The sequence below is a fragment of the Lethenteron reissneri genome, chromosome 48 (genome assembly GCF_015708825.2).
Source record: "Lethenteron reissneri isolate LAM-NWPU_2019-01 chromosome 48, ASM1570882v1, whole genome shotgun sequence".
NCBI lineage: Eukaryota > Metazoa > Chordata > Hyperoartia > Petromyzontiformes > Petromyzontidae > Lethenteron > Lethenteron reissneri.
This window is the reverse complement of record NC_083826.1, coordinates 9,581,684-9,594,464: the sequence shown is the minus strand read 5'-3', so window position 1 is coordinate 9,594,464 and position 12,781 is coordinate 9,581,684. Positions and strand designations below refer to the sequence as shown.

The 12,781-nt window shown below is 52.9% G+C and overlaps 1 protein-coding gene across 1 annotated transcript; it reads right to left on the bottom strand.

The window, feature by feature from the left end:
- Window positions 1–75: 75 nt before the first annotated feature.
- On the bottom strand, window positions 76–6,417 carry LOC133354577 (uncharacterized). Its single transcript, XM_061571519.1, has 2 exons — window positions 5,499–6,417; window positions 76–1,681 (listed from the first exon to the last, which is right to left on the bottom strand). The coding sequence occupies exons 1-2, from the start codon at window positions 6,147–6,149 to the stop codon at window positions 1,667–1,669; spliced, it is 666 nt and encodes a 221-aa protein (XP_061427503.1). The 5' UTR covers window positions 6,150–6,417; the 3' UTR covers window positions 76–1,666.
- Between the last annotated feature and the right edge of the window lie 6,364 nt (window positions 6,418–12,781).

The window sequence follows — 12,781 nt, the reverse complement described above, 5'->3', positions numbered from 1 at the left end:
CGGGGTACCGCCATGAGGTTCATATGGGTTGTTCTCAATACGTGCTGATTTATACATGCGATTTTTTTCCTCCTTTTTAACCATCAAAGGTGAATAAAACAATCCGATATCGATTACTGGGCAGCACAAAAGAAGAACGTACAAATAAAACAACAAACATGAGATGGATAGTACGTGCAGTGCAAATGAGACGGACGAAGCGGAGTGCAGTCGGCACAGGTGAGAGGGCGGGGGGCGGTGATCGAGCTCCGTGGACGCAGTGCAGGTTGGTGGATCACACGAATCGTGAAACCCCCTTCCCGTGGCCGTCGAGCAGAGGTGCCATACCCTGGCTCGCCGGAAGGCGGTAGAGCAAATGTGGAATAACATCGTCCGTCCCTTATGTATGGGACGGGACGTGGGGGGGGGTACCCCCTCGCGTGGCGGAGGCTTTCTCTGGGCGCTCCGCTTTCTTCCCGCATATGTGAACGCTCATTAATGTGCTGAAAACATCTGAATATTGAGGGGACTTCAGAGATTGAGCAATTGTGCCAGCTCACCACCTGGCTACTGCCCTCCAGCTTTTCCGTGGTTCCTCAGCGATGGTGAGCAGGAGCGGCCTGAGCCGTCCATGTAGGCGAACGAGGGCGGTTGCCTAAGGCGCCAAGTTAAGTGGGGCGCGAATTCCGAGGGGAAAAAAATACAACAACAAAATCACGAAGATGTCAATATTTAAATTCCCCATGCACGTGTAATGGGTTCCGGAGACACTTGTAGATGTAACTTCTTTATTACAATACAACACTCCAACAGTCCTGATACTCTGTTACAGCCTAGGTACACAGCCTAGATACTCTACTCTGGCTACGCTCTGGACTCGCCCTCACAAGGTCGTAGCGTCGGGAGTTCCAGAGTCCCAGCGCTGGCTCTCACAGCATCCCAGGGTCTTCAGATGGCTGGTCGTGGGTCTTGGGTCTTGAGTTACAACTGGGCCGATCGTCCAGGGAGCTCTCCTTTTATGCCTGGTCCGACGAGGGGTGGGTCTTGTGCGCCACCAGACATCCCACAGAGCACACACAGCCCCCCCCCCCGTTGGCGGCGCCAAAAAGGCTTAAGCGCCTGGGAACCCAACGCCTGGCGCCCAAAGGCTTAAAAGCGTCTGGATCCCCTGGGAACCCAGTGCCTGGCGCCCAGAGGCTTACGCGTCTGGACCCACCTGGGAACCCAGAGCCTACAGCAGCCCCTCCCTTCTTATGTCACTACATTACCCCCCTCTACGTAGCCTCCAGCCGACCCGGCTGTCAAAAAAAAATACAATTGTACAAGAAATTATTTGTTAACCATCAGAATGAGTGTGTGACAATCAAGAAAAAAAAATGAGAAGAAAGCGCCTCTCCCCCTCCTGTGGTCACCGATGCAGAACAACACTGTATAAACACATATATGCAGGATGAACGCACGCCCCAATCGCCCACTATACATGATGGCAAAGTGAGTGGCGTCGCGTTGGGACGAGAGTTCGTGGGCGGGGGTCATGAAAATCGTTTGAGTTTTGAGCGAGTCCGAGTGGCAGGTCCATCGGTCGCGACGGAGGCGGGAGGGGACCGACGACCCGCTGTTGCGCTTGTGTCCTGGGTCGCTGATCCCGCGGGCAAGCTTGTTCCCGCTTGGTCGGCCGTGGCGGATTTCATTCCCAAGGCACCTGAGGGCGGGTCAGCGGGACCTGCCCGAGAGTTAGAAGCAGCATCATCGCGGCGCGGCTCGTCAGACATGTCGCGCTCTCGGCCCCGGAGAAGTGAAGGAGGTGTGTAGGGTTGAATGTAAGGTTTTAGACGTGACGGGTGCACGAACCAACGTCGCTTGCCATGCTGGATCCTGACACACTGCGGGCGGAGAACGCGAATAATAACAACCGGGCCTCTCCAAGGCTTAAGCAGTTTTGAGGAAGTAGCCAATGGTACCTGCGGGCAGTGGAGCCAGGCGCGGTCCCCTTCCACCCAAACGTGGCGGGATGTGCGGAGATTCCGCAACCGCTCGTTGGCAAGCTGACGGGCTTCTGAGTTATTTTGAGCAGCCTCCCGGGCATCCATGAGACGACGCACATTAGCACGGATGTGGTCGGCAATCTTAGCCTTAGGTGCGGGCTGTTTAATGTGCAATTGTACGTCGATTGGGGGGCAAACCTCCCTACCATACATAAGATAGAATGGCGAGTACCCGGTGGCAGCATGGGGCGCCATTCTATAGGCGGCCAAGACACCAGGTATGTGGAGATCCCAATCAGTCTGTGACTCAGACACCTGGTGGCTTAGCATGGAGGTAAGTGTCCTATGTAATCGCTCGACCATACCGTCAGTCTGGGGGTGATATGGCGAGGTGCGAATTTTGTGTGTCCCTAGCAGGTTGCACACATCCCGCAACAGCGTGGAAGAGAAATTTTTCCCTTGGTCGGTCAGCAGGCGTTCGGGAGCACCCTTGTCCAGGACGTAGCCCTGGAAAAAGGCCTCCGTAATGGCTGCTGCAGACTGGTTGGGGAGTGGCCAGGCCATGGCCCATCGGGTAAAATATTCGACCCCAACCAAAAGGTACTTACTACCCCGAGGAGTAGCGGGAAACGGACCCAAAATATCCAATGCGACGATCTCATTGACCCGGGAAACTTTAATGGATTGGAGCGGCGGGCAGGACGGCCTAGCAGGTGGTTTCCGCCGTGCACATTCTGTGCAACCTTGCACAAGGTCAGCCACATCGTTTGCCATGCCCGGCCAGAAAAATTCCAATTGGATTTTAGCTAGTGTTTTCTGAACACCCAAGTGCAAGAGGCGACTGTGGGTTTCCCACACAAGTCGCCCCCGCAGGGAGGTGGGCACCACCAATGTGTGGGATTGGGACCCCCCATCCCAATGCATGAGGACGCCTTCCCGGATGACATATGATACGGGGCCCCCCTGCCCCCTGTGACCCTCGGCATCCCTAGCGCGGCGTCTCAATTTGAGGAGGGAGACGTCTTCCATCTGAAGACGTCCCCAGTCGTACAACCCGAGGCCCAGCAATGCGTCCTGCGGAACTTGCGTGGAGGGAGCCCCGTGGTCCCCGACCCCATCCCCGGCCGCGGCCGCAAGGGATGGGGGCGGTACCCCGTCAGGCTGCCTACAACGCCCCGCACCCAAAAAACAAGCACAGCGCCCATTGTTCGGCAGCCGCGACAACCCGTCGGCGTTCCCGTGTTGAATCCCCTTGCGGTAAATGACAGTGAACGCAAAGTCCTGGAGGATCTCGAGCCAACGCGAGAGCTGTCCAGATGGTTGGTCCACTCGCAAGGCGTATTGTAGCGCCGCATGGTCGGAGCGTACTGTGAAATGCCTGCCATACACGTATGGCCTGTACTGCTTTATGAAAAAAACGATAGCAAGCAATTCGCGGCGCGTCACGCAGTAACGTTGCTCCGCGGGCGACAGCACCCTGCTGCCATAGGCGACGACGCGCTCCACTCCATTGACAATTTGCGACAGCACCCCTCCAATTCCGGTGTTGCTGGCGTCTGTATCCAGAATGAACGGAGTGGTAAAATCTGGATAAGACAGGGTAGGAGCATCGACCAGTGCTTTTCGGACGGCATTGAAAGATGCCTGTTCTAACTCTCCCCAGCGGAATTTGACCCCTTTGGCCGTCAATGCGTGGAGGGGCTTCGCGATGGATGCGAATCCCGCAACAAATCGTCGATAATATGAGGCGAAGCCGATAAAACTCCGCACCTCCCCAACAGAGGTAGGAGTTGGCCATGAGCGCACACAATTTGTCTTTTCGGGGTCCGTGGCAATTCCCGAGCGGCTGACAATATGGCCCAAATAACGAACCGAATCCCTCATGAGGTGGCACTTTTGCGGTTTGAATTTGAGGTTAGCCGTTCGCATTTTAAAGAAAACTGCCTTCAATCGCGTGAGGTGTTCATCAAAAGTTTTGCTGAACACGATTACATCGTCGAGGTAGATTAGGCAAGAATCCCACTGAAGCCCAGCGAGGACCAGCTCCATCAGGCGCTGGAACGTCGCCGGGGCCGAGTGAAGACCCATGGGAAGTCTGTTGAATTGGAACAGTCCCTGCGGCGTGCGAAAGGCCGTCTTTGGTTTGGATGCGTCATCAAGGGGTAGCTGCCAAAACCCCGAGAGGAGATCCAAGGTGGAGAAGTAATGCGCACCTGCTAAGGCATCGAGCGACTCGTCCATCCTGGGAAGCGGGTAGGCGTCGGCCACAGAAATCTTATTAAGTTTCCTGAAGTCAACACAAAAGCGGAGGCTCCCGTCGTGCTTCTTAACAAGAACGATCGGCGCCCCCCATGGGCTATTTGATGGCGCAATGACATCGGCCGCCAACATATCGTTGACGGCCACCCGTACATGTTCTTTTTCGGCCGGGCTCAACCGGAATGGGTTTTGACGAATTGGAGCGGCATCACCCGTGTCGATGTGGTGGCTTAGCAATTTAGTGCAGCCAATGTCGAATTTGCTTTGACTGAAAACGTCGGCGAAATCGCTCAGCAGCGTGCGTAATTTAGCATGCTGTAATGGTGACAAATCGGCAGAAGTGGAGCAAAGCGCGTCGAGCCATCCTGTGTCAGGACCTGGCTTGGCAACGGAAGAGAACTCGCCCCCTACGTGACCCACGATCACATCTTCTGGCGGGGCTGGCGTCGCGTGAGCAAGCACCATTCCCTGACAGATAACGGCCGTTTCCAATCCCGCGTTAAGGACCTGGATAAAGGGGTCGTGGTCGCTTCGCACGAGCGTTTGTGCACACACGAGGTCCGGCACCCGCTCAGCTGAACGCGAAGGCCCGATCACAGCACCCCCCATGAACGCGTCGTAATCAAGGGGTTTACGAAACCGGAGGGGAACTAACATCTGAGAGCCAGGAGGAATGTGAATTGTGCACGCCGCCAACGCCTGCACCGTCATAGATGCGGAGTGCAACCGAGTGGGTGTGGGTAGGAAGGCCATGCGTCGGCCGGAGGGGAGCTCAATACACCCTTTGTTAATGAGAATTTTAATGGGCATCTTCCCCAAGAAATCTGTTCCGAGGAGGCACGGAACGGCGAGGGTTGATGAGACCAAAATGGGCCCAACTAATTGGACGTCAGCAATGCGGATCTGAGCATTGATCCGTCCGGTGATGCCCAACGAACCCCCATTTGCGGCATAGCATGGCACATCAACTGGCTGCAAGGGACGGCATGTATCGGGCAAAATGTTATAAATTATGTCTGAAATGATGGTCGCCGACGCACCCGTATCGATCAACATACGAACATCAACGCCCTCGATGGAACCCACTACGGCAGAGGACCCTGCCGCAGCGGCAACGACCCTATGGGCCAACTCGGACCATTGACCCGGTCCGAGTGCCCGGTTGTTCAATGATGGGCCCGAATCCCCCTCCTCCGAAGCATGACCCCCCTGTGTGGTGTGAGGGTGCGTGCTTGTTGTAAGTGGGGGCCGAGAGTGCGAGGTGTCGTGACTCGCCTGGGTATGCCGAGGATAAGGTGGTGGCCGAGGCGCCGGAGGTCCTGAAGTCCGGCGTCGGGGGACCCGGCAGCCGGACGCCACATGGCCCCGAAGGCCACAGTTGTGGCAGACGATGGACGCTCCGTCCTGGCGCGAGGTTGGCCGGTCCCGCTGGTGGTGATCTCGCTGGGATCGCCAGTTGGACGATCCGCGATTTTCTGTTGCTGCGAAGGCCTGATGAGGCCCCGAATGCACGTCATAGGCTTGTGCATCAGGTGGGCCTGCGCAGGCGGCGATGGTCGTGTCCTCATCGCAATGTAGGTGTGCTTGGATGCACCTGGCAGCACGTAGCGACGTGAAGTCGTCGTCGTCGTCGGCTGTCGGCATGGCAACTCGAAGCTGGCGGGCCAAGCTCATGAGCTTCTGCAGCACGAGTGACTCCACAGCGTCTTCATCCATGCGAGGGTAGGCAACCTTCGCCATGGCCAGCAGCGCGCTGCGGTACCCCATCGCCGACTCGGAGGCCTTCTTCCTCCTCGCATCGAAGCGGTGACGTGCTTCGGATGGGGGTCCATAAATCAGCCGCATCTGATGAAGGGCATCCGTGAGCGTGGCACGTTTCGCGCGTGGCACAGCAAGGAGTGCTGCGAGGGAGTCGTCGTCGAGCATGGCCGGGAGGCCCTGGAGCGCTTCATACTCCGACCAGCCGGACGTCTCTATAAGAGAGACGAACCGGCGTTCGAACGCTGCCCACTCACCCCCCTCTGAAGAAAATGCCTTGAGTGCTGGCAGGCGTTGTTGGACGTGAGCCAAGCTTCCGTTGCCTGGCAACCCGGCTGAAGCTGGCTGCGCGTTCGCAGCGCTCTCACTCGGCGGTTGCAAACAGCTGTCACCCGGCGGTGAGGGACGCAGCGCTGACGACGCGGCGTTGCTGGGTTGCAAACAGCTGTCACCAGGCGGTGAGGGACGCAGCGCTGATGACGCGGCGTCATCGGGATGGCCCACGCTGGGCCCGGAAGTGACGTCGCTCCCAGCGGCCACTGCTCCCCCCGCAGAAGTGACGACACACCCGGATGTGTTTGTGTTGGAGCCGGCGGGATGGCGCGGTCGCTGCGCCGCCTCTCTCCCTCCTGCCTCCGCCTGTGAGCGACGCATGTCGTCCAGGATGGAGACGGTGGCGTGGAGCAGCTCGGTGAGGCGAAGCAGCGTTTCCTCCATTGCTGCTCCCGACGCTGGAGGAGGATCGGCAGGTGTGGTGGACGCCTGCTCAGCCGGTGGTGCGGCGTTGTTGTCGGCCCGAGTTGGCTGCCCCGTCGCCGCTTGCTCCTCAACATCGCCGTCAGGACTGAAGGTACGTGGCTTACTTCTTGTCTCCATTGCCACCTCTGACGCCAAATGTAATGGGTTCCGGAGACACTTGTAGATGTAACTTCTTTATTACAATACAACACTCCAACAGTCCTGATACTCTGTTACAGCCTAGGTACACAGCCTAGATACTCTACTCTGGCTACGCTCTGGACTCGCCCTCACAAGGTCGTAGCGTCGGGAGTTCCAGAGTCCCAGCGCTGGCTCTCACAGCATCCCAGGGTCTTCAGATGGCTGGTCGTGGGTCTTGGGTCTTGAGTTACAACTGGGCCGATCGTCCAGGGAGCTCTCCTTTTATGCCTGGTCCGACGAGGGGTGGGTCTTGTGCGCCACCAGACATCCCACAGAGCACACACAGCCCCCCCCCCCGTTGGCGGCGCCAAAAAGGCTTAAGCGCCTGGGAACCCAACGCCTGGCGCCCAAAGGCTTAAAAGCGTCTGGATCCCCTGGGAACCCAGTGCTTGGCGCCCAGAGGCTTACGCGTCTGGACCCACCTGGGAACCCAGAGCCTACAGCAGCCCCTCCCTTCTTATGTCACTACACACGTACAGAGGGAATATTAATCATAATTAATTTCTCAACATTTCTGAGAATGTATTGGGTTGGAGAGTTGTACAGACGGACAAACTGAATAATTATGCCTCTGTTTAAAAACAAATACGCTTAAAAAAAACATTAAACGGAAAATAGGGGCAAAATGTTTCCCAGTTAACCAAAAACCTCAGCCTAGATCTGCCCTTGGGGCTGAGGGGTGCCGATTGCAGTTCGCCTCTGGCGCCAGTTGCTAGCAGCTGGTCTCGGGCCAGCCCTGACTGTGAGATGCACTTTGCATGAACAACGACAACGCTAAATTTTGATTTAAAGCTTTCGTGACTGGAGGGATTCATATTCTTGGTTCTTTCGGTAAAGTCACATAGAAGGGAAATAATAAAATAATAAAAATATAACACAATAAAAATTCTCACGACGTTTCGACTGCAACACAAGCAATCATCATCAGGTGTGAAATCCATTGTTCACGTAATATTGTGGATGTCACACCTGATGACGATTGCTTGTGTTGCAGTCGAAACGTCGTGAGAATTTTTATTGTTTTATATTTGTATTATTTTATTATTTCCCTTCTACGTGACTTTACCGAAAGAACCAAAAACGACAACGCTGTATAAAAGTAAACATTATTATCAAAAAGGGATCAAACAAAGAAAACATACAAGAGAATGTAAAGGATGCAACCAGAACAGATAAGGCGCAATGAATGAGACGCACGGTGCACACTGGAGGCAACAAACAAGTCAACAATCCGATCTCGAACTGCGACAAGCCGAATCGCCCGAGCGTGCAAATTGTCACGTAACTTACCTTCGTGACTTGTTCGGCAAGCGCGGGGAATGGCTGGCTGGAGCGGAACCCTGCAATATAGATGAGGCTTAGGAGAGCGAATTTCAAGAAGTCCTGACTTTGAGTTTGATTTACAAGCTGCCCAAGGTCTTTGAGACCTCTTAGTAGCAGTGTTGGTTCTTAACTCACGGTTGCGCGAGGCCTGGGGTTTTTTCTCTGTTCGTTTTTCGTACAAGGACCATGTGAAAGGCCCCCAAGCGGATGATCAATTTTACTGCAAAACAAAAACATTACGTGCAATTTGTCGGTGTCGATGTCGTTTTTAAACTATAGCCTCACCACTTTGAAATGTTCGTGTTAAGACCCGATGGAGAGGGCAGTCGAGTGAACTTAAGTTGACTGTGGAGTTTAGTTGCTGGAGAAGAGTGGCACGGGCTGGTTTTCTTCACGTTTATCAAGCGCCTTGAGATGCACGTGCATTTAGTTAATGAAGCAAGGTGGCCAACCTTTCCTGACCCTACGAGCCTCCTACCACATGGCGACGAGTGGCAAGACACCGAGTGGTTCACTTCGGGTGGTCACCTGGGGTGGTCATCTGGGGTGGTCACCTGGGGTGACACGGCCACGTGGTCACGCGGCCCGATTTCGCTGTCGCTGGTTGGCCGTGGGGCTTTTGAGTTTAGAAATCTGCGGTAGAACCCCTGGGGAGTGCTCGTGCCGGGCTCCGTTGCCGGAGGCGAGTGTCGCTGGCCCCTCTTGCATTACCTGGGTTTTTAATTCCTGTTCAAATGAAAGTTTTTTAATTGAAAATTTGATTGAGCGCTGCACTTGAATTGCCCAAGAGATTTTGCCACCCCTGGCCGTATAAATTTTTTAACTAGAAGCTTTTTTTTATTTTACCAGGTAAGGCCCACTGAGCAATATACAGCTCTTTTTCAGAAGCAACCTGGCCACAAATGATAGCTCAACGAAGTGGCTTATCACGTGGACATTTATAGCAGCCAAGTCCTCAAAACGCATGTTGACTCTGAAATGTGGATGGAAAAACCGGATGAACCGGGGAAAAATCCACGCGGCCACGAAGATAGAGACATGCAAACTCCACATACAGGCGTCAGGGTCGGGATCGAACCCAACGACCTGTATACCAGGCGAGGTAGTTAACATCTCGCCACCATGGCACCCCAATTCAAATTGTTGTCAGTGACGATGGTGGCTGTGGGGGTTACTGGTGAGCCACACAATAGATTTGTACCATATTCTGTAATGTGTCCTGTGAATGTTTCCCCCCGCGTATTTAATTGTCACCCCTGTAAAACCTTTCCTACTGATGATAATTATGTAAACTTCCAATATAAATTCCATTTACATTTTTATAAACGTGTTTTGTGGTGCTGCACCGAAGTACATTTCACCGGTTCAACTTTCAAAAGGGGCGACGGGAACTTTTGAAGCTACCATTGCATACTCGTTACACACCAGACCTCCACCGTGTACACCACCGATGTCCATCGCACTCCCTTTTGTAATAGGGATGGTTTTTACTCGACGACAGAGCGGCGCATGATGTGTTTAAATTGCGTGCGGACAGGCTCCACGACACACAGTTTGTGACAAACTCAGCTGAGCAGTTGCTGCTGCTAGAGTTGGTCCGTCCGAACTTAAATAATCGATTACGAATTAGCAGTTTGATTCCTGCACTCGACAGTAACACAAAATAGTTGGGAGGGGGTTTGGGAAACGGTCTCGCTTCTGTTCCTGTGTGCGTCCCAGCTGGACGGGAAGCGATTAGCGCGATTGGTGATGGCAGGATTTGTGGGGCTGCGCTGACATTGAAGTTAATCGACCACGAAAAATAGTAACCAGTTACATTTCCCGTCCATTAATCGACAGCAATGTCCCAGCGCGACCTGCTACTTTGATCTCCACTCAAAAGCAGCCACCTGCCACGCCATCGACGCCTGGCACCCCGCGCTCATGCGAGCAGCGATCTGTCGCAGCCTCTCCACGGTTTCCTTGGGTCCCTTGCTGCCCGCGGAGCTTCTGGGGTGTAACCACTGGGATTCACAAGCGAAGATCGATTTCATCGGCTATGCTGCTCCCCCCCCCCTCCCTCCCGTGCGAACTTGGGGATATACGCCATGGGACCTCCCCTGCCAGTATCAAAATATAAGAATAGGTACTCTTCTTTCGGTAAAGTCACGTAGTTAGAAATAAAATAAATCACGACGTTTCGATTGCAACACAAGCAATCTTCATCAGGTGGAACAACCACAGCAAGAAAAAATTGCAAGAAAAATTTGCTGTGGTTGTCCCACCTGATGAAGATTGCTTGTGTTGCATTCGAAACGTCGTGATTTGTTTTATTTTATTTCTAACTACTTGACTTTACCGAAAGAACCAACGAGTATGGATTCCTGCAGTCACGAAAGCTTCAAATAAGAATAGTTTTTACCCTTTCTAGCAATACCACAGGGTGTTAAGATGTTAAAACACCAAACAGAAACTGTTCGCAAGGACTCATGCCTTGCATTAACCACGTACTATTGGTGAATATGCAAACAAAAAACATGCTCTGGTAGTATATGCATTGTCTTTGAAACTGATTGGTCCACACCAGAGACAGGTTTCTTTAGAGCAGGGGTGGGGAACCTTTTTTCTGCCAAGGGCCATTTGGATATTTACTAAATTATCAACTTTAAAATGAGCCTGTTATATTTGGTCAAACATTGAATTAACTCATCCCTAATGTGATGGCTGGAACTGCTTGTCTTTGGCGATGCGTGTGATGTTAGCTGGTATGGATGATGTTGCTACTCGCAACTGCTTTTCCAGGTTTGCTCCTAGATTTATTGAATTTCGAGTCCCGCCTGCGGTTGCCTTTGCAGGGCCACACCAAATGATTTCGCGGGCCTTACACGGCCCGCGGGCCGGACGTTCCCCACCCCTGCTTTAGAGCCTAGTCTCAAACAGTGACATGATTCCTTGCGAAAGGTTTCTGTTTGGTGTTTTAACACCTTAATACCTGTTTTATTGCCAGAAAGGGTAAAAGTTATTCTTATATATTGGGGAAAGACACTGGGTCAGATCGCCTCCAGCGTGGGGCTTGAAGCAACGACAAGCAACTCCACTTTTCATTTCGTGGGGATCCAGTCTTGCGTCTGTGCCATGAGCCCTTCCTACGTTGTGAATACCTTTCACCCTTTGAGGCAGAAATGTCCTGATGTGTTGTACACCCAGAGGTCGGCGACCAGTGCGGGGAGGCCGAAAGCCAAGACGCGGGATGTCGAGTGGACTGTGTTGGGCGGGGTGTCAACTGCGCAGCAGCGTTGGAATCTCGATGATGAAGCCACAGAGATGTGTGGTGCCAATGATCTCATGTGGTGTCACAAAATAATATTGGTGTTTTTGTTTGTGCTGAGCTCGTGTCTAGATTATCACAGGAAGTACCAGCTGGAAGGAGGGACCTAAATGGGAATGTGCCAATATGCAGTTATCAATTTCCAGATACCCCACTGATTTCTAATGATGGACTTTTTCACAACAGCCGATTGCATATGGTGATAACGATGGCTCCGTATCTCACATAGAGAATATTCAAAGGTTTAATTAACGTCTCGAGTTTGGCGGGAGACGTGCAGAGGCTTTGTAATAAAATGTTTTCCAGTTTCTATCATTTTAGTGGGGTATCTATAAATTAATCACCCTGTGAAATTTCGTACGAAATGTTAAATGTTTATAAATGATCCGTGCAAGTTTTTAAATCTGTCGATTACACTATTACAGTATCGTGTTTATTTGACAAATCATTGCTTACTGTGTCCGGTATTTCAATAAATGTGAATGCTTTACTCAACAACTGTTGAAACGTTTTGGCGGTGATTTGCGGCGTGCTGATTGAAATAATATTTTTTACAGAGCATTATGGGTATGTCATTTCATTTCGACTGTGGTTATGTCCATTCCGTTCAATAATTACAAATGTAGGCTTTGGGATTTTTGTGCAAAAAGTAGCGTTTGATCAATCTTCAATGTGTAGTGGCTCCAAGACGAGGGGGACGGTTCGCTAGAGGCAACACGTTCATTACAAACTCGGGAACATGACACAGAGGGGGTAACGGGGCCCCTCACTCGCGATATCCTAAGGAGGTAGCCCCCCTCCGGACTAACGTGCCCTGACTGGTTACAGCGCTAACCCTACACTGGTTAGATCTGAACCCGACCGTAGGCAGGGGTCTGGGTTCTGCCCACTGGGCTCTTCGCTTCAGCTCTTCAGCTCTTCAGTGTAGCTCTTCAGCTCTTCAGTGTAGCTCTTCAGCTCTTCAGCTCTTCAGTGTAGCTCTTCAACTCTTCAGTGTAGCTCTTCAGCTCTTCAGTGTAGCTCTTCAGCTCTTCAGGTGGACGAGGACTGCCGGACCCGTTGAGGGGTCCGGTTTTTCTACCCGTTCCAAGGTCTGTCCGCCCCGAGCTCCGCCTCCCTTCTGGAACTCTCTAGGGGGCCCTGGGATATCCCCCAGTCCCCCTCGTGGGGTCTGGGGACCCGAGTGGCCCAAGGGCCCGGCTCATCCTACCTATCCAGCCTACCACCCCCT